The 24,206-nt window shown below is 49.2% G+C and overlaps 1 protein-coding gene across 2 annotated transcripts in view; it reads right to left on the reverse strand.

Annotated features, from left to right (window-relative positions):
* Positions 1-696: 696 nt before the first annotated feature.
* The window catches only part of WNT9B (Wnt family member 9B), a 46,170-nt gene continuing 22,660 nt past the window's right edge, over positions 697-24,206 (reverse strand). Inside the window, exons 1-4 of one of the 2 annotated variants that reach the window (XM_044999252.1) lie at positions 12,990-13,094; positions 10,849-11,105; positions 3,567-3,832; positions 697-1,899 (exon numbers count right to left, since the gene is read on the reverse strand). In XM_044999252.1, coding sequence (XP_044855187.1) covers positions 1,423-1,899; positions 3,567-3,832; positions 10,849-11,105; positions 12,990-13,090 — 1,101 coding nt within the window. In that variant the 5' untranslated portion in view covers positions 13,091-13,094 and the 3' untranslated portion in view covers positions 697-1,422. Of the gene's footprint in view, positions 1,900-3,566; positions 3,833-10,848; positions 11,106-12,989; positions 13,095-24,206 lie in introns of those variants that run through there. The other variant, XM_044999254.1, reaches the window with a different exon arrangement.

A 24,206-nucleotide genomic window follows, 5' to 3' on the forward strand; every position in this document is an offset into this window, starting at 1 on the left:
GCAGTTTTGACTCCTCTGAAGTGGAAGATTTAAACACCTGCAGCCTGGGGAGCTCCCCACAGCAGCATCTTGCCAACCCCTGAGTCACCAAGCAGAACTGAGGGGTAGAGCCGTGGACTAGGAGTGAAGAGACCGGGTTCTAGTCTCAGCTCTGCCGGGTGAGCAAGACCCTTCCCTTCTCTAAGCCTGTGTTCCCACCCCGCCTTGGCGCACTAGGTTCTGAGCACTTCAGGGCAGGGATGCTGCGTCTTGCTGTGGTTAACATTTTGAAATTGCTTCAGTGACTTAGATACTTTTTAAAGTTTTACCCAATCCATCTACAGTCCCCAGCACAAGGGAACCCCATTATCCTTTCCTCTCCTTCCCTGTGGAATCTGGGACAGGGAATGTCCCTCCCTAACACATTTCTCTGCAGCTGGTTGTTTTTACTCCCATCAAGAACAAGGTTTCACTCAAGAAAGAAGTTCCTATTGCATTAGTGTTTCTGCATCTTTCCCTCCCCCCAACCTCTCTCTGCCCTTTGTGTGTGATCTGTCCCTGACCGAGCCTCTGGTTCTGCATAGATTCCATGGCCAGAAGGGACCACTGAGATAAACAGGAGATCGGACTTGACTAACACAGGCCAGAGACCTAGAGTAGATTTTAGAGAAACATCCAGTCCGGATTTTAAAATGGTCAGTGACAGAGACTCCACCACAACCCTTGGTAAATTGTTCCACTAGTTAATTACTCACTGTTAAAAACGTGTGCTTTATTTCCAGCCTGAACTGGGCTAGCTTCAACTTCCAGCCACTGGATCGCGTTGCATCTTTCGCTGCTGGATTGAAAGATCAAGTCACCCCTTAACCGTCTCTGTTAAGTTAAGCAGATTGCGCTCCTTGAGTCGGTCATGTTTTCTAATCCTTGAATCATTTTCGTGGCTCTTCGCTGAACCCGCTCCAATCTATCAACACCTTTCTTGAAGTGTTGCTACCAGAAGTGGACACAGTATTGCAGCAGTGGGCACACAAGTGCCAAATACAGAGGAAAAATAAACTCTATTCCTACTCAAGAGTCCCCCGTTTAACCCAGACTCGCATTAGCTCTTTTGGCCACAGAATCCCTCTGGGAGCTCCTGTTCAGCTGATTGTCCACCATGACCCCCAGCTCTTGTTCAGAGTCACAGGACGCAGTCCCCCAGGCTGTATTCATGGCCTATATTCTTTGTACCTAGCTATAGACACTTAGCCACATTAAAATGCACATTGTTCGCACCCCTGGTTCACGGGACAATCCAGCGTATCCTGTGCCGTGGCCCCTCCGCATGCAGAGGGAGAAGGAGCTGAGCGCCTTGCAGCAAGCAGTGCCTGCCTCTGCCTCACCCCAGAACGGGGCCCCGGCTCACTCCTGCACATTGCATGGATTCCTTTCCTGACGCGAGCCCTACTGCTTGCAGCTGTAGATCACCTCCTCCTGCATGCACTGCTGGCATTCCACATAGCAGCACCACTGCACTTGGCAGTGGCAAGAGAAGGTGACCATCCGGCTCTGCGTATTGTAGCCACGCCCACAGCACAGGCTGTCACAGCTGGCCTCCCGGGAGCATGTCCTTCCGGCAGTGCCCAGCGAGTATTTGCTGGGCCGGCAGAAGCTGGGAGAGTCCTCCAGGTACACCAGATCCGTGGAGCGTGGAGTAGCTGGGCTTTTGGGGGAGTGGCTGCGTCTCTGCGTGCCCACGAGCTCAGAGTGCCCCACGGCATCATTCGTGGCGCTGAAGATCTTGACAGCATCGTCAAAGCGCAGCTTGAGGATCTTGCCAGTCTCATGGAAAGGGGAGAGCTGCTTCCAGCAGGTCCTCACAGCACAGGAGCCCGAGACGCCGTGGCACTTGCACGTGGTTTTGAGACCATTCTTCACGGCCTGAGGAGGAAGAAACGCCAGTTAGTATTTGCAAGGACCATGGGCCTAGCTCTCGGTATAGATAACACTGCACGCCGCACCTCCGGAGAGCATCTCAAAGCACTTCCATGCGGGATGCCAGGCCTGTGTTACAGATAGGGAAACGAAGGCACACCAAGAGGGGTCATCATAAAAATGGTTTGAAGGGTGGGAAAGTGCCTTACAGTGAGAAACTGACAGAGCTCCATCAAAAAGAAGAGGGAGAGGTGGCTCGATTCAGCAGCTGGGGATCTTCACAGGGAGAAAACACAGGGTATTAACGGACACTTGAATCTAGCGGAGAAAAGCAGAACAAGAACCAGTGGCTGGAAGCTGAAACCAGACAAATCCAAACGAGAAGTTAGGCCCCAACTGAACAGGGAGCGTGATTAACACTGGAATGAGCTACCAAGGGGAGTGGTTGGGGAGGGCTCAGCACAGGGGTGACATTTAAGGGCCTGCGATAGCTGGATGATCTAATGGTCTCATCTAGCCTTAAATTATGAATCTATGACTAGCCTTGCCCAAGGTCACAAGGCAGCAGAGGCGGATTTACTATGAAACAAACAGTGCAGTGGCACAGGGCCCCCAATGACAGGACAAATCTCGGCGGACAACCTGCCCCCGAGTGCCGGCTGGCAGCACAGCAGGGCTCAGGCAGGCTGCCTGCATTCCCTGGCCAGTGGCCCCAGGCCGCTCCCAGAAGCAGCCGGCTGCTGGCACATCTCTGTGTGCCCCTGGCGGGGGGGGGGGGGAAGGTGGCTCCGCGTGCTGCCCCCACCCCAAGTGCTGACTCTGCAGCTCCCATTGGCTGGGAACTGCGGCCAATGGGAGCTGTGTGGGCGGCGCCTGTGGGCAGCGGCGCACAGAGACCCCCTGGTCCCCCCCACCTAGGAGCCGCTGCCAGGGGGGTGTGCCGGTCGCTTTGGGAGCCACACCACCCATGGTAAGCGTCACCCTCCGACGCTTCCCACACCCCAACCCTCTGCCCCAGCCCAGATCCCACACCCAGCACACAAACTCCCTCCCAGAGCCTGACCCCTGCACTCCCTCCTGCCCCAATCAAGGTACCTCACTTTATTTTCATTTCCTTCCTATTACTTATAATATAGGAGGAGGATAAAGAAAAAAAAGAATGAAAAACAGGGGGGGAGAGAAGAGAGAATGTTATTTTTCTTGGTGGGGTCCTGAAAATGAAGCTGCGCACAGGGCCCCACTAACTCCCAATCTGCCAATCCCAGCCCCTTTCTCTAACCACCTGCCAGCCCTGCATCTCTAGCCAGACTCAAAACCCGAATGGCCAGGTGAACACGGACGGATTTACCGAGGGCAGAGCCATACGCAGACTTCACAGCGTCACTATGCTGCTGACAGCGGGCACTCAGGTTCACAGCAGGGGGCATATAGAAATCGCTCCTCTCGATCAGCCCAGGCCCCTGCCACCCGAGCGAAAGGAGAATTTTTGGTTAGCTCTCAGTAGCACAAGGCCTATGCCACAGGTAAGCGGTTCTGCCTAGTCAGTAACGGGGCAGTGGCCTCTCTCCCTCACCGCACCAGTTCCCCTGTAGAAGACATGACGGCAGAGGAGAAGTCAAGATGTTTGCGTCTGATCCCGGAGCCCCTCCTTGGCCTGGTGCCCTGCCCCTCACCTTGATGCCCACGTTGGTGTTGTGGATATCCATCTTAGCCCGCAGGTCTTTGCCGATCTTCTTCTGGCCCAGGAAGTTTTTAAGGAACTTGGTGCTGTATTTGAGGTTGTCGCCACATACTCCCCACTGCCAGGCCTTACGATTCTCCAGGTCCGGAGAGTCATCGCAGGTGCAGCGCTCCATGCGTCCAGCGCTGCAGGCCCGGGCCAGGGAGTGGGTAAGCGCCGCAGAGGACACTGCATACAGGAAGGCAGTTTCCTTAAAACCTGCACAAGATAAAGAGGTTAAGAGAGGCTGGGAATGAGGAACAGGCCTTCACCCACATAACTGGGCGCTCTGCTGTATCCACACAAAGAAATACTGGGCCCTAGTCTATGGGGAGAAGGGATGGTACAGTTTGGATGACCTACATCTCAGTCTCTTTTGGGTGACAGACCATCATGCTCCTGACTAGCACCCTCCCTTCCTGTTGCTTGTTGAGCTAATGGGATGAACAGCACAATCATAACTCTGACACTGGGTATCACAAATGTAAAGAACCAAGAAAGAGGTTCCTCAAGTGCCCGGACAGGGATTCTAGAACCTGGGGGATACAAGAAATCACAGACACCCATTTATAAAGAAGAAGTTAGACATCACCGGTATTCCTGAAACCTGAGCGAAATGTTAGTCACTGGACACGCTGGGTTAGAAGATGCACAGAATCCAAGGCCAGAAGGGACCACTGTGATCATCTAGTCTGCCTCCCTGTGTAACCCCGGCTGGCGAAGTTCCCCAGAGCAGATATTTAGGAAAATCATCCAATCTTGATTTATAAATGGTCAGTGACGGAAAATCCACTGTGACCCTTTGTAAATTACTCTGTTAAAATTCCCATCTGAATTTGGCTAGCTTCAGCTTCCAGCTATTGGATCAGTTTAGACCTTTCTCTGCTAGACTGAACAGCCCATTATTAAATAATTGTTCCCTATGTAGGTACTGATTGTAATTTAGTCACCCTTTAACCTTCTTTGTTAAGATCAATAGATTGAGCTCTTGGAGACTATCACTAGAAGGCAAGTTTTCTAATCCTTTAATCATCCTTGTGGCTCTTCTCTGAACCCCCTCCAATGTATCAAATTCCTTCTTTAATTGTGGACACCAGAACTGCACGCAATATACTGGCTGGGTCACATTAGAGCAAAGTACAGAGAGAACCTCTACTGCCTACTCAAGATTCCTGTTTCCTCAACCAGTACAGAACCAGATTGCTGGTATGAAAAATTAAAAAGGTCAAAGAGGAGTTTTTACACTGAAGGGCTTGGAGAAAGCCGCAGGTGCTGAGGAACACACAGTTCAGACAGACATATCCATGAGTGGAGGATTTATTAGAGGGGATACCCTATATTCAAGATAAAGAGGATCACATAGAAGTTGATAAAGCACAGGCAGGAACTGAAGAGAAACATTCAAGCAAAAAAGAGTCAAATTCAATTACATCACATGAAGGCAGACAACTAAATATTGACACATTTGATAAGTGTCTCTATACAAATGCTAGAAGTCTAAATACTAAGATGGGTGAACTTGAGTGCCTGGTATTAAATAAGGATATTGATATAATAGGCCTCATAGAAACTTGGTGAAATGATGATGAGTGGGATATGGTAATACCAGGGTGCAAAATATATAGGAATGATTTAGTAGGTTGTGCTGTGGGAGAGTGGCATGGTATATGAAAGAACACAGAGTGAAATACAATATAAATCTTAAATGAATCAAACTGTACCATCGAATCTCTAAGGCCAGAAAGTCCATGCTTGAATAATACGAGTACAGCAATAGAAATATACTACCGACCACCTGACCAGGTGATTCTGAAATGTTCAGGTAGATTACAAAGCAAAAACCAAATAATAATGGGGGATTTCAACTATCTCGATATGGACTGGATGTGTGTCACCTCTGGACGGGATGCAGAGATAAAATTTCTAGATACCATTAACGACTGCTTCTTGGAGTAACTAGTCCCAGAGCCCACAAGGGGAGAGTCAATTCTTGATTTAGTTCTAAGTGGCACACAGGATCTGATCCAAGAGGTGAATATAGCTGAACTGCTCAGTAATAGTGACCTTAATGCAATTAAATTTAATATCCTTGTAGGGGGTAAAACACCAAAGAAATCCATCACAGTAGCAATGACCTTCAAAAAGGGGAACTACACAGAAATGAGATTAGTTAAACAGAAATTAAGAGAAACAGTCACAAGAGTGAAATGCCTGCAAGCTGCATGGAAACTTTAAAAAACCTCCATAATAGAAGTGACTATATCACTATATCTTACTATTAATATGCTAAATATATCTCCTCAAGTGTAAACAAACAAAGAAAGAAACAGGACCTCCCCACCCCAAAATTAACTGCCACCATGGCTAAACAGAGTAATCAAGGCAGTTAGAGGCAAAAAGGAATCCTTTAAAAATTAGAAGCCAAATCCCAGTGAGAAAAATAGACAGGAGCATAAACTTGGGCTAGTCAAGGATAATTAGGCAAACCAAAACCGTATTTGAAAAGCCAATAGCAAAAGACACAAAAACAAAACAGCAAAAGTATATCAAAAGCAGGAAGTCTGCCAATCAGTGGGGCCACTGGACAATCAAGGTGCTAAAAGAGCTCTGAAGGCAGACAAGGCCGTTAGAGAAATTCAATGAATTGTTTGCATCAGTTTGCATTTCAGAAGAAGTGAGGGAGATTCCCAAACCTGAGCCATTCCTTTTAGGTGACAAATCTGAGGCACTGTCCTAGACTGAGGTGTTAGAGGAGGTTTTAGAACAAATTGATAAATTAAATGATAATAAATCACCAGGACCAGATGGTGACACCCAAGAGTTCTGAAGGAACTCAAATATGAAATTGCAGAACTATTAACTATGGTATGATGTAACCAGCTTCTGTACCAGATGGGTGGAGGATAGCTAATGCAACATTATTTTTAATAAAATGGCTCCAGGCTGGTAAGCCTAACTTCAGTACTAGGCAAACTGGTTGAAACTACAGTAAAGGACAGAATTATCAGACACACAGATGACCACGATTTATTGGGAAAGGGTCAACTTGGCTTTTGTAAAGAAAAAATCATGCCTCAGCAATCTATTAGAATTATAGTAGGGGGTCAACAAGCACGTGGACAGTAGTGATTCAACTGATATAAGTGCCCTTGGATTTTCAGAAAGCCTTTGCCAAGATCCCACACCAAAGGTTCGTAAGCAAGGTAAGCAGTCATGGGGTAAGAGGGAAAGTCTTATCATGGATCAGTAACTGGTTAAAAGATAGGAAACAAAGGGTAGGAATAAATGGTCAGTTTTCACAGTGGAGAGAGCTAAATTGCAGGGTCCCCCAAGGATCTGTACTGGGACTTCTGCTTTTCAACATATTCATAAATGATCTGGAAAACAGGGTGACCAGTGAGGTGGCAAACCCTGCAGACAATATAAAATTACTCAAGATAAATTCCAAGCAAACTGCAAAGCATTACAAAGGAAACTCTCAAAACTGGGTGACTGGGCAACAAAATGGCAGGTGAAATTCAATGTTGATAAGTGCAAAGCAATGCACATTGGAAAACATAATCCAAGTTATGCATACAAAATGATAAGGTCTAAATTAGCTGTTACCACTCAAGAATGGTCTTGGGGTCATCATAGATCGTTCCCTGAAAAGATCTACTCCATGTGAAGCGGTGGTCAAAAAAGCTAATAGAATGTTAGGAACCATTAGCAAAGGGATAGATAGTAAGACAGAAAACAAAGCCACAATATATTCACTCTCTCAGAAAGTGCACTCTTTATTTGTGAGCAACATGTTTTAATACAGCCAAAATGCAAGGTCAGGCATCTTGGACCCAAGAACGTAGGTCACCCTCATGAGATCCTGAAAAGAGGCGACTCTGAAGAGGATGAGGGGGTCATTGTGGATAGCCCACCTAATACGAGCTGTGACTTAGGGAGAATGTAAACTTTGGATGTTTAACATAGGCATGGGAATACTGAATAGGAGAAAGGAGTTACCACCATGGCATAAGGCATTAGTGAGACTGTTACTGGAACGGTCTGTCCAGTTCTGGTGTCCATGCTGCAGAAACAACGTTAACGAGCTGGAATGGGATCAGAAAATAGCTACATGAATGATTCAAGGTCTGATAAACCTGCCTTCTAGTGAGACTAAAACAGCTTGGTGTATTCAGCATAGCCAAGAGAAGGTAAAGAAGTAATTTGATTGCAGTCATCTACCTACCTGGGGAAAGATTTCGGATAGCAGAAGGCTCTTTAATCTAGCAGGTAGGGTTGCCAGATGTCCAGTTTTTGACCGGAACGCCCAGTCAAAAGGGACCTTGGCAGCTCCAGTCAGCACCATCGACCGGGCTGTTAAAAGTCCGGTCGGCGGCGCAGCGGGGGCCCAGGGCTTAGGCAGCCTCCCTGCCTGCCCTAGCTCCGCACGGCTCCTGGAAGCGGCTGCCAGGTCCTAGAGGTCCCTAGGCCTGGTGCCGGCTCTGCAGCTCCCATTAGCCAGGAACCATGACCAATGGGAGCTGCAGGGGCTGCACCTGTGGGCATGGGGGCAGCATGTGGAGCCCCCCGGCCGCCCATGCACACGGCTGATTCCTGGGAGCTGCAGTAAGCACCGCCAGGACCCCAAACTCCTGCCCCTCCCACACCCAAACTTCCTCCCCAAGCCTGCACCCACCCACCCCCAGCCCAGACCACAGTCCCCTCCTGCACCCCAAACCCCTTATCCCCAGCCCTACCCCAGAGCCTGCACCCCTAGCCAGCACCCCCAGCCCAACCCCCTGCTCCAGCTCAGAGCCCTTTCCCGCACCCTGAACCCCTCATTTCTGGCCCCACCCAGAACCCACATCCCCAGCCCAAAGCCCATACCCTCCCTGAACCCCAACCCCCTGCCCTAGCCCAGAGCCCCCTCCCATACCCCAAATCCCTCATCCCCCACCCTAGAGCCACACCCCCAGCCAGAGCCCTCACCCCCCTCCTAACGCCAACCCCTGCCCCAGCCCAGTGAAAGTGAGGGTGGGGGAGAGCAAGCGACAGAGGGAGAGGGGATGGAACGAGCAGGGGTGGGGCCTTGGAGAAGGGGTGGGGGTGTTCGGTTCTGTGCCACTGGAAAGTTGGCAACCCTCCTAGCAGACAAAGGCAGAACAAGGTCCAATGGTTGGAAGCTGAAACCAGACACGTTCGAACTATAAATAAGGCTCATATTTATAAATGAGGCTAATTAATTATTGTAGCAACTTGCCTTGGGATGTGGTGGATTTGCATTGGCTGGGGGTCTTACATCAAGACTGCACGTCTTTCTAAAGGCTGCTTTAGCTTGACCAGCAGTGACGGGTTTGAGGCAGGAATCCCAGGCTTAAGTTTTCTGGCCTGTGCTGGGTGGGAGGTCAGCCTAGATGATCCCAGTGCTTCCTTCTGGCACTAACACTCTCTGAATCGTGCACAGTACCTCAGAGGGTGCTCAAGGGGACGGCGTTGCCAGAAGTGCTACCTTGTAGATTAAATTTACCCACAGTCCTGACTATTTGGGATCACTAATGCTTGCATGGCACCTGCAGTGAGAGTCTGAGTGCTCACCCTGGTGTCCAATTCCCATTTCCCTTAATTATAGGGCCTCCTAAAGGCCCCTGGTAGTTTCACTTGGAGATAGGACTGGAAGGGTGGGAGAATCCTAAATTATTCCATAGCATGACTGTGCAGCTGTTACATTTCTGCCATGCTTTGCCCCAGAGTTGGTCACATTTCAGCAATGGTCAAGTTGATGTGTGTTTGTAGAATGCTTCTGAGATTAAAACTTTTTCAAGGAATAAAATTATCTATAATCAAGGATGTGCGTGTGCCCAGCAATCCAGCTTGGCGTGATTAAACATCCCATATGCCACATTATGCACATTCACAAACCAGGCAGCAAGCTCTGGGCTAGAGCAAGCAGCCAAGATGTCACTGCTTGCACCCGCTTACGCCAAGGCCAGGCTTGGTCCTGTAGGTTCACAGACTGAGCTGACGATCTGTCTTAGAGCAGCGGCTCAGTCCTCAGAGCCCAAGGACAGAGCGGGGCCAATGTGATTTTAAGCCACTGTTGTGGTTTTCCAATTCTAGGCCTCCGTGGGAAGGGGGAAACTAGGCAACCCAAGCCAAGTGACCTGCGGGCAGCAGCACTAGACAGAATTACTGTCAAGGTATCTGCTAAGGCCCCGCCCCACCCCAGGCGGGCACACTCCCCTTTCAGAGAGGGCCTCACATGATAGCATGCGCTGGTGTTACTCGGCTCTTGCATTCTGGGGGGTGGGAGGGCAGAAATCCATTATGCTGCCAGAGCAGGAAGGAGAATCCCTCTTCAGTTCTAAGGCCAGCAGCGGCCATTACGATCACCTAGTCGGACGTTCTGCAGAACACAGGCCGGAGACCTGCCCCACTGATTCCCGCATCCCGCTCAGTTTCTGGTTGGGCTGGAGCAGATCTTTCTGAAAGAGGCATCCAGGCTTGATTTAAAGACTCCAAGTGACCGAAACCACCACATCTCCAGGTACGCAAATCCAATGGTTAATTCCTCCCCCTGTAACAACTGGCAAACTTAGTGCTAGTCTGAATTTTCCCAGCTTTAGCTTTCAGACACTGGATTTTGCTCTGCCCTTTTCTGCTAGATTAAAGAGTCCTTGGCGGTCAGGAATCTTCTCGTGTAGGTACCTGTGGTGTGCGATCAAGTCACCATTTGTGTAGGCAATGAACATGCGCACGCGCGCACACACACACACACACACACACACACACACACACACACACACACACACACACACACACACACACACACCCCCCTTCTTAAGGTAAAGATTCAGGGCCGGATCTCAGAATTTAAGGGACCTTTCACCCCTCGGTGACTGATTCAAAGCCAGCCAGGTGAGTAGCCACTCTTGAAGGCTCCTCTCAGGTGGCCTGTTCAGTTGCCTGCAGGAAAGGAGTCTAGTCTCAGTCCTGCTCCCAGGGGCCAGAAATCCACATTACAATAGCTGTTCTGAGCAGAGAGGCCAAGGATGGATGGTTCTAGAGAGTGGGCTGAAACCCGGTGGCGAGGGCAGAGCGCCTGCCTGGTCCCTGCCTGTTCTGTGGGCAAAGAGCATGAGTCCTGCCCTTTCACCGGCTCGACATTCCCAGGAAAGACACGTTCTCCAAACTCAAGCCTGGTTCCCTGCTCTGGTGAGGCCCAGCTACTGTACCGCAGGCCAGCGGCTGCTGCGTACCTCTCTTCAACAGGCTGGTCCGTCCATCCAGGCTGCAGTTCCAGCGCTCGTTGCGGAACTGGTACTGGCACTCCATGATGCTGAGCCGGATGGCATCCCGCAGGGTCTCCGCCAGCCCCGGCTCCCGCTGGCAGAGCCTCTTCTGCTTACGGGACAGCTTGAGCAAGTCACACTGCTTCAGGTGCGCCTTCCCTTGGGCAGGGTTCGCAGAGGGGCCCAGTGAGGGAAGATGGGTCAGACCTTCCTTCCCGGTCAGGCTGAGAGGGGAGAGAGCAGGGAGAGGTGAGTCCAGAGAGACACCGTGGCCAAAGGGCTGATAGGAGGAAGCTTCAGAAAGCTGCTAGTTAGAACGTGGCCCAGTTACCAGCTCGAGGACTGGCCAGTAGAGCTGGTGAAGAACAGATTTTTTGGTTTGCTGGCAGTTCCAAAAACTGGAAATATTAATTTAAAATAATTGATTGGATGGAACCGAATGCAGCCCTGGCAAATCAAAATGGTTGACAAAGATTTCATTTTGGGTTGAACAAAACGTTTTGTTCAACCAAAAATTAAACAGTTGCATTTAGTTTCTGGGCACGCATTCACATAAAAGCAAAGGGCTAGAGTCACAAAACAGCCAGAGGAGGAAGTGACAGTCTTGAGCCCAGTGGTTCAAGCACTCACCTGGACCATGGAAGACCCAGGTTCAATTCCCCCCATGTCTGACATGGGGGAGGAATTTGGACTTAGGTCTCGCACGTTGCACGAAAGTGCCCTATCTACGGGGCTAAGAAGTACATTGGTGTGTGCATCTCACACACTCCTGTTGAAGCAGTTCCACTGCAGATAAATAATGCAAGTGTCATTGGCGCAGGGATATGAACATGGGTCTCCCCACTCCCAGGTGTGTGCCCTAACCGAAGAGGCAGCTCCACCCTCGCTCTCTGGCCCAGTGGCCAGTCAAGTATTTTATACAGCGTCATCAGAAGAGACAGAGAACCTGCCCCAGAACAGCCGACAGCCCAGGGGCTTGGGCACTTTCCTGCAATGTGGGAAACAAGTTCGGATGCCATCTCCGCATCAGGCAGGAGGCAAATTGAATCTGGGTCTTTTCTATCTCGGGTGAGTGCCCCAGCACTAGGGTAAGAGCTGTAAGTTAGGTGGCAGCACCCACTTCCTTCTCCAGTTTGGGAATGGGGCCCACTTCCCTGACATTTTCCACCAACACTTTTTGGCAAACATGTCACATTCACAAATTGTTCTGAGTCCACTGAAAGTTCATTTTTCAGATAATAAACGATTCACCCAGCTCCACAGGCCACCACAGCTCAAGCCACTGGCCCATCAGATCTGGTCTGCCATCTCCTGAACTGACTAAGGCCAGGTCAGAGCCTGATGGGCCAATGGCCTGATGCTGCAGAGTAAACAGAAGATACACACCCCCATAACACACCCACCATCACCCACTGCAGAGCACCAACAGGGAAGCTTCCTCGCAGGCCTCTAATGGAGCAGGTTACGCATCAAGCCTGAAGCTCAAGTTAGGGTTGCCAATTTTGGTTGGAAATATTCCTGGAGATTTCATCACACGATATTAATCTTTAAAGATTAATCTTTAATTCCTGGATACTCCAGGACAATCCTAGAGGGTTGGCAACCCTAGCTCAAGTACCCGTGTTTGTCACTGCCAGCATTTTCACAATCACACGCTGTTTGTCTACATGCTGATAGACCAGTTACTGCACGAGGATACGGCAGGTTGCTACATATCACAATTCATGTGACTGAATTTACTCATAGGTACATTGATCACATTGACCGAGGCCATTCGTAAACCCCTCCAGTGCTGCTCTAGGATACGGCCAGCACGAAAGAAGAGACACTATGGCTAAGGGCAGTCCGGACCCTGCTAATGATCACAGGGGCGAGTTCCAGGCTCACAGTCTGCCAATAAGGGCAGCGAGTGCTTTATAAATACCTAGAGTCCCAACAAGCATCCCCAGCATCCACATTAACCCTTGGAGATTCCAAAATCCACAGCCCATCAGCCCGAGCTTCCCTCTCCGCCCCCAGAGCACACATCCTGCCACATCTCCCCAACCCCAGATCAAGCCTTGGCAAGGTCACTCAACATCAGCCAAGCGAGCAGCTGCTGGGCTCACCCTTGGCGGCTGCACAGGAAGATCTGTGATCCATGAGGTGTGTCCACAGAAACTAGCAAGCAGCTGGGACTCAGGCGGGGGGAATGATAGCATCTGTTCATGGATGAGGAGTTTCAGGAGTAAGCATGGAACACTCCTTCTCAACATGGCCCAGAGCTCTCCCCTGCAGCCAGAGGGAGACACCAGTTAATCATTAAACTGGGCTGGGAAACTGGTAAGTTTCCAGACTATCAAACCCAAAGCTCTTTTCTCAGCAGCAGCCTGGGGAGAGCACTCTCATCTTTACACGCTCACCCACGGTACTCCTTCCTGCAGCGGGGTCCCTCAGCAAGCCGTGCCTTTGCCGGGCAGATCATCTGGCCAGGTACACCCGTTTTCTGGCAGAGGAGACCCTGCATATACTCCCCGATTACTGACACAAACAGTGGAAATTCCAGAACAGTGAGCACTATGGGTATCCACCCCACACCCCCACCATCAAATTCTGGCTCAAGCACAAGCACAGAGAGCTGTGTTAACCTGTGGAACTCATTGCCACAATATGGCAAGTCAAAGATCTCATTAAGGTTTTTTTTAAAAAAAAAAGATTAGATCTATAGGAATATCTTCCTGAATGATCCCAGCTAGGATGGACATAGTAGAGGGATAGAAACCTTCATGATTTAGGGCACAAGCCAGGAGTTCAGATCAAGCTTCCCCCATGGACATGTTACTGCATCGCTATCCATTAATTCAGCTTTTACATCTTCCTCCGAAGCATCTGAGATGCTACAAGGACCATTGGTCTGACTGACTATGGTGCTTACCCGGCTCCTGTTCTCATAGGACCTGTGTACCTCAGAGTCTCCGGGTACATCAGCTACACCACTGTACACATAACAGCGACAGAAAGGGGCTTTCCATCGTAAATCCACCCCTGACCTAGCAGCATCTACAATGTGGGCTAGGTCGACCTAACCACATCGCACAGGGCATGACATTTCCCACAGCCCTGAGCAATGGAGCCAGACATGACCTAAGTTGTACATGTAGCCCATGTGTTAATGGATTTGTCCGCCCAACCCCCTGTGAGGCAGGGCAGTGCCATTCTCCCCATTTTCAGATGGGAAATGGAGGCAGAGAGGCTAAGCAACTTGCTCAAGGGCATAAAACCACAGGGTTAGAAGGGACCACAAGGGTCTTCTAGTCTAACCCCTGCCAAGATGCAGGACTTGTTGCGTCACGGGTGGCATGTTTGTAGAAATTTTGGTGGTGCCCAGAACCCGCCCCTGCCCAAACTCCGCCCCCCCACCTGCCCAAGGCTCTGGGAGGAAGTTTGGGTGAGGGAGGAGGTCTGGGGTGCAGGCCCTAGGCTGGGGCAGGGTGTAGGTTCTGGGAGGGAGTTTGGGGATGGGAGTGGGATGGGGTGCAGGGGTGAGGGCTGTGGGGGTGTGGCTGCAAATGAGGGGTTTGGAGTGTGGGAGGGGCTCGGGGAGAGTAGGGGGTGAGGGCTCTGTCTGGGTCTGGCAATGGGGGGTTTGGGGTGTGGGAGGGGCTCAGGGGGAGAGTAGGAGTGTGGGGGGGGTGAGGGCTCTGGCTGGGACTGAGGATAAGGTGTTTGGGGTGCTGGAGGGGCTCGGGCAGAGGTTTGAGGGTGCAGTGGGGGGGTGAAAGCTCTGACTGGGGGTGTGGGCTCTGGGGTGGGGATGAGTTTGGGATGCAGGCAGGCTGCTCCGGGACAGGGGCCAGAGAGGAGGACTCCCCCCCCCCAGCCCTTTCCGTGCTGGCAGCAGCAAGCTCTAGGAGAGGACCCCCCCTTTCCTGCCCCCTCAGCAACACACTGTCACTGTAGCCTCACTGGGGGTGAGGGATGGGGCTGCCTCCTTGCATGGGGCAGGAGCGGTGACTGCGGGCGGGGGTGTGTGTGTGCTGTGCTGCTGCAGGGTCCTGCCAGAAAAGGGCAGGGGTTTGAGGGGGCAGGGCAGGCTCAGTCAGTCTGCCCTGGCAGTGGAGATGGGGGGCCCTAGGACCCTGCGGCAGCAGTTGCTGCAGGGAGGCAACATGGAGCTGCACAGGGAAGAGACAGTCAGCGACTCTCTGCTCCGGGCCCGGGAAAGGGCAGCAAGTCGGGGCCGCGGGACAGGCGTGGGGGGGGCACCCGCCCCCACATATTGCCGGAGCTGGGCCCTTAGGCGCTGACGATTGCTGGTGCCCGAGCACCGCGTGGGGATGGAACTCGCCGCCTAGGCGTTATGTCTAAATCATCCAAAGCAGATGGCTCCAGCCTCCTTCTGAAAAGCTCCAATGAAGGGACTTCCACGACCTCCCTCGGCAGCCTGGCCCATTGTCCTGTAGTTCTTACAGGGAGGAAGTTTTCCCCTGAGATTCAGTCTAAATCTGCTGTGTTGGAGTTTGAACCCCTTGCCTCTTGTCCTGCCTCTGTGGCAACAGAGAACAACTTCTCTTCATCTTTTTTTATGGCAGCCTAATATCTGAAGACGACTATCATGTCCCCCCTAACCCCCTTGTTTCCAAACTAAAACATACCCCAGTTCCTTCAGCCTTTGCTCATAGGGCTGCATTCCATTCCTCTGATCGTTGTCACTCACCTCTGGATCCTTTCCAGTTTCTCTGCATCCTTTTTATACGTTTATAACCAAAACTGGCCACAGTGCTCAGCTGAGGCCTAACCAGCACAGTACTATCCCCTCCCAGGACGTGCAATTTTAGGCTGCATTAAGAGAGGCAGAGCATGCATTTACTTTTTTGGCAACAGCATTGCATTGTTGACTTATGTTGAGGTTATGATCCACCAAAACTGCCAGATACTTCTGAGCAGTGCTGCTGCCAAGCCAGTTATCCCCCAGTCTGTCTTTGTGCGTTGGGTTTCTCTTCCTTAAGTGTAGGACCTTACATTTATCTTTGTTGAATTTCATTTTGTCATCTATAGCTCAGTTCTCCAATTTATCAAGATACCTTTTAATTTTCGCTCTATCCTCCAAAGTGTTGGCAACTCTCCCTAGCTTTGTGTCATCCGCGAATTTGATCAGTATCTTCTCCATTTCCACATCCAGGTAATTAATAAAAAGATGTTCATTAACACCAGACCCAGAACCGAACCCTGTGGAACCCCACTTGAGACCTCCCTCCAATCTGACATCATTCCATTAATAGTTAGTCTGTGTTTGTTTAACCAATTATATATCCCATTAATGATAGTTCTACCGAGCTCGAATTTCTCCAGCTTTCTTATGAGAATCATGTGGGACTGCGTCAAAAGCCTTGCTAAAGTCCAGGTATATTATGTCTACCGCATTCCCCCCTCCACCAAACCAGTTACCTTCTAAAGAAAGAAATGAAGCTGCTTTAGCATGATTTGTTCTCAGTCAATACATGAGGAGTCTCTCAACCAGCTATTTGTAAACTGAATGTTGTAGATATTGCTGTAGGAGCTTCCCAGGTATCAAGGTCAGGCTGACTGGTCTATAGTTCCCAAGCTCCTCCTTTTTAAAAGTCACACAGGAAGCCTGTGGCAGAGTAAGAAACTGACCCTAGATCTCCCCAGATCCTGGCTAGCCCCTAGCTGTTTCTATGCACTGGAACAGCCCCATGAAAGGAGTTTATTACAATCCCACAACATGGTCCTATGGACTTCACAGCCAAGGTTAGCAGGGCAAATACAGGCCTTATAGAGAGAACTAAACCAAACCACTAATACAGCTGGTGACATCTCTCACTGTCAACTTTTTTGCCTAAAAATGCTGATTTGGGTCAACACATTTGGGTTAATTTTGCCAAATTGTTACAGCCAAAATGATTTTTGTTTTTTAATTTGGAAAAAAAATAAGAAAGTTTACAACATTATCAAACAGGCACATTTTGATTAGAGATAAGGTGGGTCAGGTAATATCTTTTACTGGACCAACTTCTGCTGGTGGAAGGGACACACTTTTCTCCAGGTCTGGGGAAAGAAACAGAGGGCTTGTTTGCACTAGAAACACTACACCGGTGCAGCAAAACTGCTATAATGCTTCAGTGTAGACGCTACTTCCCGCAGTGGAAGGCTAGCTAGGGCCTGGTTTACACTACACGGTTAGGTTAATGCAAGGCAGTTTACATCAACCGAGCTGTGGATGTGTCTACACTTAAAATTTCACTCCTGCCAGTATCAATGCCCCACTACATGGACGTACCACCATCACCTCCCCACGTGGCAGAGTGTCATGGTCTATGTAGTTAAAATGACAGTGATAGCATAGACATGGCATTACTTATGACTGTTACTGGCCTTCAGGAAATGACCCTCATGTCCCACCCTGATGGTTCTGGTCACTGTTGTGAATTCCACTGCCCAGGAGTCATGTGGACAGGAACTGCCCCTCCCCTTGACAGCTCTGAGAATTTTTGAAATTCCTTTTCATGGTTGCCTGGCTTGGTGAGCACACCTAGCATCTCTTCAGAGTGTGTGTGTGTGTGTGTGTGTGTGTGTGTGTGTGTGTCTGCCCAGCTGACCATGCCAACTACACGCTGCAGACATGCTCCTACCTGGAGTACACAGGAGGTATTGGATCTCCCTGTCTGCGGGGAGAAGCGGCTGTGCAGAGCCAGCTGTAGAAACGTGGACATCTATGATCAGATTGCTCAGGGGATGCCGGAGAAAGGCTCCCCCAGGGAGCAGCAGCAGTGCCACGTGAAAGTCAGTCAGTGAGCTGTGGTAGGTGGACCAGAAAGCCAGGGAGGCCAACAACCGATCGGGTGCAGAGCCACAATCCTGCTGGTTTTACAAAAGAGCTGCAAGCCATCTTTGGAGAGACCCCACCCTCACCCCCAAGAGCCCTGTGAATACTTCAGAGGAACTAGAGTCACAGCCCCCTGCCGTGAACAGCGAGGAGGAGGTGGTGGTGGAGGAACAAGGAGGAAGAAGGAGGTGGAGTAGGGGGGACAAATAAGCAGGGATCCAGTAGCGCAGCAAGCCAGGACATGTTTTTGACTTCATGTTTTTGGCCAGTCGAGCCTAGCAAGCCTGATGCAGGGGAAGGTGCTTCTGGTGAGTATGCAGTTTGCTTTGATGTTACAGGGTTAGAACTCCCAAAGTAGCAGGACATCTGTTGATTTACTCTTTTAGACTTGTGCTAGAAGAGGTAGTGAAACAAGCAAGAGGTGGAGTTGCTATCGGCTTTTCATTCCACGCTAGAGTTAGTGCAGCAGAATGTCCTGTGAATCCACAATAGAGATCTTGATGAAACTTTCATGGAGGTGCTCTGCAATCCTCTGCTGAAGGTTTCTGAGAAGGGCTGTGCCTCAGTGGATCACAGCTGAAGAAGCAGTTTGTCCTGAATTTGGCAGAGAAATAGGACAAGCTCACCCCAAATGGGGGGTTATTCTCTCATTAGATTATACCAAACCACTAACAAAAGTAAACTTCTGTCTCACCACACTGGGTAACAGGCAGCCAAAGATGCAGCAGCCTCCTTAGGTTTTCCAGCCTGTCTCACCACCCAGAGGGGGGGATAGTTCAGTGGTTTGTGCATTGGCCTGCTAAACCCAGGATTGAGAGTTCAGTCCGTGAGGGGGGCCATTTAGGGTACTGGGGTAAAAATCTGTCTGGGGATTGGTCCTGCTTTGAGCAGGGGATTGGACTAGATGACCTTCTGAGGTCCCTTCCAACCCTAATCTTCTATGATTCTATGACCCTAGACTCTCTGATGAGTTGTTACTGAAAACCAATGTAATCAAACATAGGGTTCTTCTAATCCCAAGAGATCAGCCACTTAGGTCAATATAGAATTCAGATCTTACCCAATAATCACAGTTTCCAATCATGTAGTTTTTTCTTAAGATTTAATAAAGAAAAAAAAAAGAGATAATAACAGTTAATAGATCATATATCTACAAATAATTGCAAAGTCCTTATTTCAGGTTTGTAGCAGTGATGGTATAGATTGCTGGACAGTAAAGTCTCTCTGGTTGCTTCCAAAAGATTGGAAGCGCCTCAGTCCATAGTTCAAAATGCTCTTTTTGGTTGTAAATCCACAGACCAGATCTCAGGGCAGGAAAGAGGCAAAATGGTGATCTCAGGTGTCTTTTATATCCTTTGCCATGTTCCTGGAAATTTACTGTTTCAAAACAAAGCTCACAGTTCAGCCTGTAGAAAGTTACTGGCTCAAGATGGAGTCCTAGGTCACATGAGCATAGCACGTGTTCTTACATAGTTTGACTCACATGGGCAGCCATTACCCATGTTCTTGCTGAGGTGTTCACAGGAAGAGCTATCTGGGCAGAATGAGTTTCTTCTATGGCCCATTGTGAGAACGAAGTGTCCTGGATGGTCGATCAACACACAGCTGTCTAGTCTTAATGTAAATTTTACTTGGTGGGTGTTAGCCAGGAATACAACCCAGGTATGATGCCAGTACATAGCCAATATTCATAAACTTCAGATACAAAGATGATATAGGCATATAAACTGGATAATCATACTTAATAAATCATAACTTTTCCATTTGCACCTTTAATAGAATCATGGAACTGGAAAAGACCTTGAGGGGTCATCTAGGCCAGTCCCCTGCACTCATGGCAGGATTAAGGATTATCTAGACCATTCCTGAAAGGTGTTTGTCTAACCTGCTCTTAAAAATCTCCAATGATGGAGATTCCACAACCTCCCTAGGCAATTTATTCCAGTGCTTAACCACCCCGACAGTTAGGAAGCTTTTCCTAATGTCCAACCTAAACCGCCCTTGCTGCAATTTAAGCTCATTGCTTCTTGTCTTATCTTCAGAGGTTAAGAACAATAATTTTTCTCCCTTCTCCTTGTTACAACCTTTTATGTACTTGAAAACTGTTATGTCCCCTCTCAGTCTTCTCTTTTCCAGACTAAACAAACCCAATTTTTAAAATTTTCCCTCATAGCTCATGTTTTCTAGATCTTTAATCATTTTTGTCACTCTTCTCCTGACTCTCTCCAATTTGTCCACATCCTTCCAGATATGTGGCACCCACAATTGGACACAATACTCCAGTTGAGGCCTAATCAATGTGGAGTAGAGCAGAAGAATTACTTCTCATGTCTTGCTCACAACACACCTGCTAATACATCCCAGAATGATGTTTGCTTCTTTTGCAACAGTGTTACACTGTTGACTCATATTTAGCTTGTGGGCCACTATGACCCCAGATCCCTTTCTGCCGTACTCCTTCCTTTGCAGCCATTTCCCATTTTATATGTGTGCCACTGATTGTTCCTTCTTAAGTGGAGCACTTTGCATTTGTCCTTATTGAATTTCATCCCATTTACTTCAGACCATTTCTCCAGTTTGTCCAGCTCATTTTGAATTTTAATCCTGTCCTCCAAAGCACTTGCAACCCCTCCCAGCTTGGTATCATCCATAAACTTTATAAGTGTACTCTCTATGCCATTATCTAAATCATTGTTGAAGATATTGAACAGAACTAGACCCAGAACTGATCCCTTCAGGACACTACTTATGCCCTTCCAGCTGTGAACCACTGATAACTACTCTCTTGGAACAGTTTTCCATCCAGTTTTGCACCCACCTTATAGAAGCTCCATCTAGGGCCTGGTCTACACTGGGTGGGGAGAGGGGGGGGAAAACGATCTAAGATACGTCAACTTCAGCTACGTAGCTGAAGTTGCGTATCTTAGATCAACTTACCTCCTGTCCTCGCCCTGGTGGAGTTCCAGAGTCGACGGGAGTGTGTTAGACGAGACACGATAAATCTATCCCCGATAGATCGATTGCTACCCACCGATCCGGCGGGTAGTGTGGACGTACCCTAGGATGCATTTCCCTAGTTTATGTCCATGACATGCTCTGCAGAAGATTTGTTGCAATTGTATGACAGTGGCAATATCAACAATGTAGATGGACATAGTCAATCTCACAGCATCACAGGTTGCCTTATTTCTTCTGCCGCAGGAGGACACTTTCTCACACATCTCAGTGATTACTTCATCAGGCTAGCAGCATATGGGCCAGGGCGGCATCAGGACACCAGGAGCAGCTGTGCTCTCTGCCCGTTATCTCACTCCTGGGGGTATCAGCTAAAGTCACCACTGTCTGTGGGAAATGGTACTAGGATTCAGTGCCACTCCCCTCACATGTCCTCCACACACACACACACACACACACACTCCACCCTAGGGCCAAATTCACCATGGCTGACAGGTTTCAGAGTGGTAGCCATGTTAGTCTGTATCAGCAAAAACAATGAGTCATTGTGGCACCTTAAAGACTAACAAAATTTGGGCATAAGCTTTCATGGGCTAGAACCCACTTTATCAGATGCATGGAGTGGAAAATACAGTAGCAAGTATATACACACACGCTACCATATTTTCCACCCCATGCATCTGATGAAGTGGGTTCTAGCCTACAAAATCTTATGCCCAAATACATTTGTTAGTCTAAGGTGCCATAAGGACTCCTCATGGGGAAAACAATGGCTGGTGCTGTATTAATCCCAAGGAAAAGTCAGAATGTAGTGCCTACAACTTTTGGGAATCAAGAGGAGTGAGTTCAGAATCCTAATTTTCTATTTCCATCACGACTACGCGGACAATGGTACCTCTCTGTGTTGTATCTATGGCTGCTGCCATTGTGGTCTTCAAGGTCTCCCCCTCCACACCCGTGGAATGCCTGAACTTATATGAGGAGAAAAGAGGACTCAGGATGACCTGTTCCAGGAGATCCTGCAAGCCTGTGCTGCATCAGGGGATGAGACCACAGCTGGAGGATCATCCTGGCAGACAGCATGGAGAAGGAAAGAGCGGAGAGGAGAAAGACCCAGGAGTCCAAGCAGGAAAAAAAGGACAGGGAGATGCACCAGGACATAATGGGGCTTCTCAGACAACAGATGCTGTAGACTCTGGTAGACCTGCAGGTTCAATCATCATGTACTTGCCTCTCTCTGCAGCACACAGAGATGTCAATATAGGGACACACACACACACTCACTCAACATTCCACATGGCATCAGAGCTCACTGGACTACCCGTACCACTCTGCCCTGAGGGACAACATTAAAAACAATCACAGCTTCACATACACCAACAGCATCTTTCACAGGTCAGTGTATGTGTACCTGAAATAGAAATGTTTGTTCTTTCCCCTTCATAAATTCTGTTCCCTTAATAAATTAAGTTTTAAATGTTTTTTTAAATTGCCTGGTTCATGTTACTGAATAAAATTCTATTTTTGGGTCAAGATTCATCATTGTTAGTTCACACCATATGCTGCCTCATGCAGAGCAGGTCCGACATGCACAAATTTCCTGTTACTTCGTTTTTGTCAGAGAACCCATAACACTCTGCGCAGATAGTATTAATAGGTACATTGGCAATGTTCTATTTCTACATACACAGCAATCACTACAAGGATCAGACCAGGCTGCAAAGGAACAAGGCCATGTAACGCACACTACCACCACCACCACACCCCTCTGGCTCACTATTAAAATGTTCTTTCAAAGCTTCATTGAACCATCACATTCCATGCTAAGCTCTTCTGATAGCCCTTGTATTTGGCTATTCAAATTCAGCCGAGATCCACTCCACCTCCACCCTTCCAGCAAGTTTTCCCCCTTTGCTTCACAGATATTATGCAAGACATAGCCGGCAGCTATAACCATCGAGATTTTCCCCCCCCACTGAGGTCCAATCTCGTAAGTAAAAAATACCAGCGACCCTTCAAACCACCAAAGGCACATTCAACTGTCAGTCTGCACCTGCTGAGCCCGAAGGCGAAAAACGCCTTCGTGCTGTCGAGGTGGCCAGTTTATGATTTCACGAGCCAGGGGAGCAAGGGATAGGCTGGGTCTCCCAGGATCACTATTGGCATTTCAGCATTCTCACTGGTAATCCGCTGGTCAGGAAAGAAAGCCCCTGCTTGCTGAACAGCCCTGTGTTCTTCAAAATTCATGCTCATGCACCTTCCTTGACCAGCCCGCATGGATCACCAGGTGTGCTTTACCGACATCAACCACTGCTTGTATTACCATAGAAAAGTAGCCCTTTCTATTGATGTACTCTGCGAAGGCGGTTACCTGGCACACACATTCCTATTGTATCGTCCCATTGCAGTTCTGGAAGCCCATTGCTGCAAAAAAAAAAAAGGGGGAAGGATAGCTCAGCAGGGGGAGGGATAGCTCAGTGGTTTGAGCATTGGCCTGCTAAACCCAGGGTTGTGAGTTCAATCCTTGAGGGGGCCATTTAGGGATTTGGGGATTGGTCCTGCTTTGAGCAGGGGGTTGGACTAGATGACCTCCTGAGGTCCCTTCCAACCCTAATAATCTATGATTCTAAAACCATCCACTATTCCTCTGCATTGCCTAGAGTCAGTCCTGCATAGCAGGAGGTCAAGCAAGTGTGCATGGCCATTAACCACAACCACAACAGCCCCCATGGTGGACTTCCCAACTCCAAATTGACTCCTGACTGACCACTAGCTATCTGGCATTGCAAGTTTTCATAGTGCAATTGCCACTTGCTTCTCAACTGTTAGCATGGCACCTCCACCACAGGAGTGAGGAGAGTTTCAGCCCATGGATCCAGGAATGTGGCCTTGCACATCCAAAGTTCTGCAGACACTGCTCATCATCCTGAACCTGCATTACGATGTGATTCCACCGGTCAGTGTTTATTTCTCTGCTCCAGAAAGGGCGCTTCACCACCTCCAGCTGCTCTGTCAATGCCACCAGCAAGCTTGAATTATTTCTTTCTAGTTCCCACAGCAAACTGGCTTCAAGGAATCTTCGTGTTCCCTGCAGCTCCTCTTCTGGCTCTGCAAATTACTCCCGGGCAATGCAGAATTTTGCAGAAATTAAGGTTGTGCGCGCAGAATTTCCTTTCCGCTACAGAAATGGTCTGCAATGCTGCTAGCTACCACCAGGGGCTGCTGGACCCAGCAGAGACTATAAAAGACACTGCTGGGGCGGGAGGAGGAGGAGGGAGCAGGAGGGTTCCTGACAGCTGCAGTTCCCGGCATGCCCAGAGGGAAGGAGAGGGCAACATGTAGGAAACACCACACAAGCCTGGGATCACGCATCAGGCTGTTTCTCCCTTTGGAGCCTTGGACTCTGAGGGGTAGGTGGGCAGGTGTCTGGACTTGGCTGGGGCAGGGGGAGGGGGCAGGTGTATTGGCTGGGGGAGGCCCCATGGCTGGGCCCTGCGAGGGAGAGAGCAGGGCAGAGGAGGAGGAACTGGGTTGTCATAGGGGC

The sequence above is a fragment of the Mauremys mutica genome, chromosome 25 (assembly GCF_020497125.1).
Source record: "Mauremys mutica isolate MM-2020 ecotype Southern chromosome 25, ASM2049712v1, whole genome shotgun sequence".
Taxonomy (NCBI): domain Eukaryota; kingdom Metazoa; phylum Chordata; order Testudines; family Geoemydidae; genus Mauremys; species Mauremys mutica.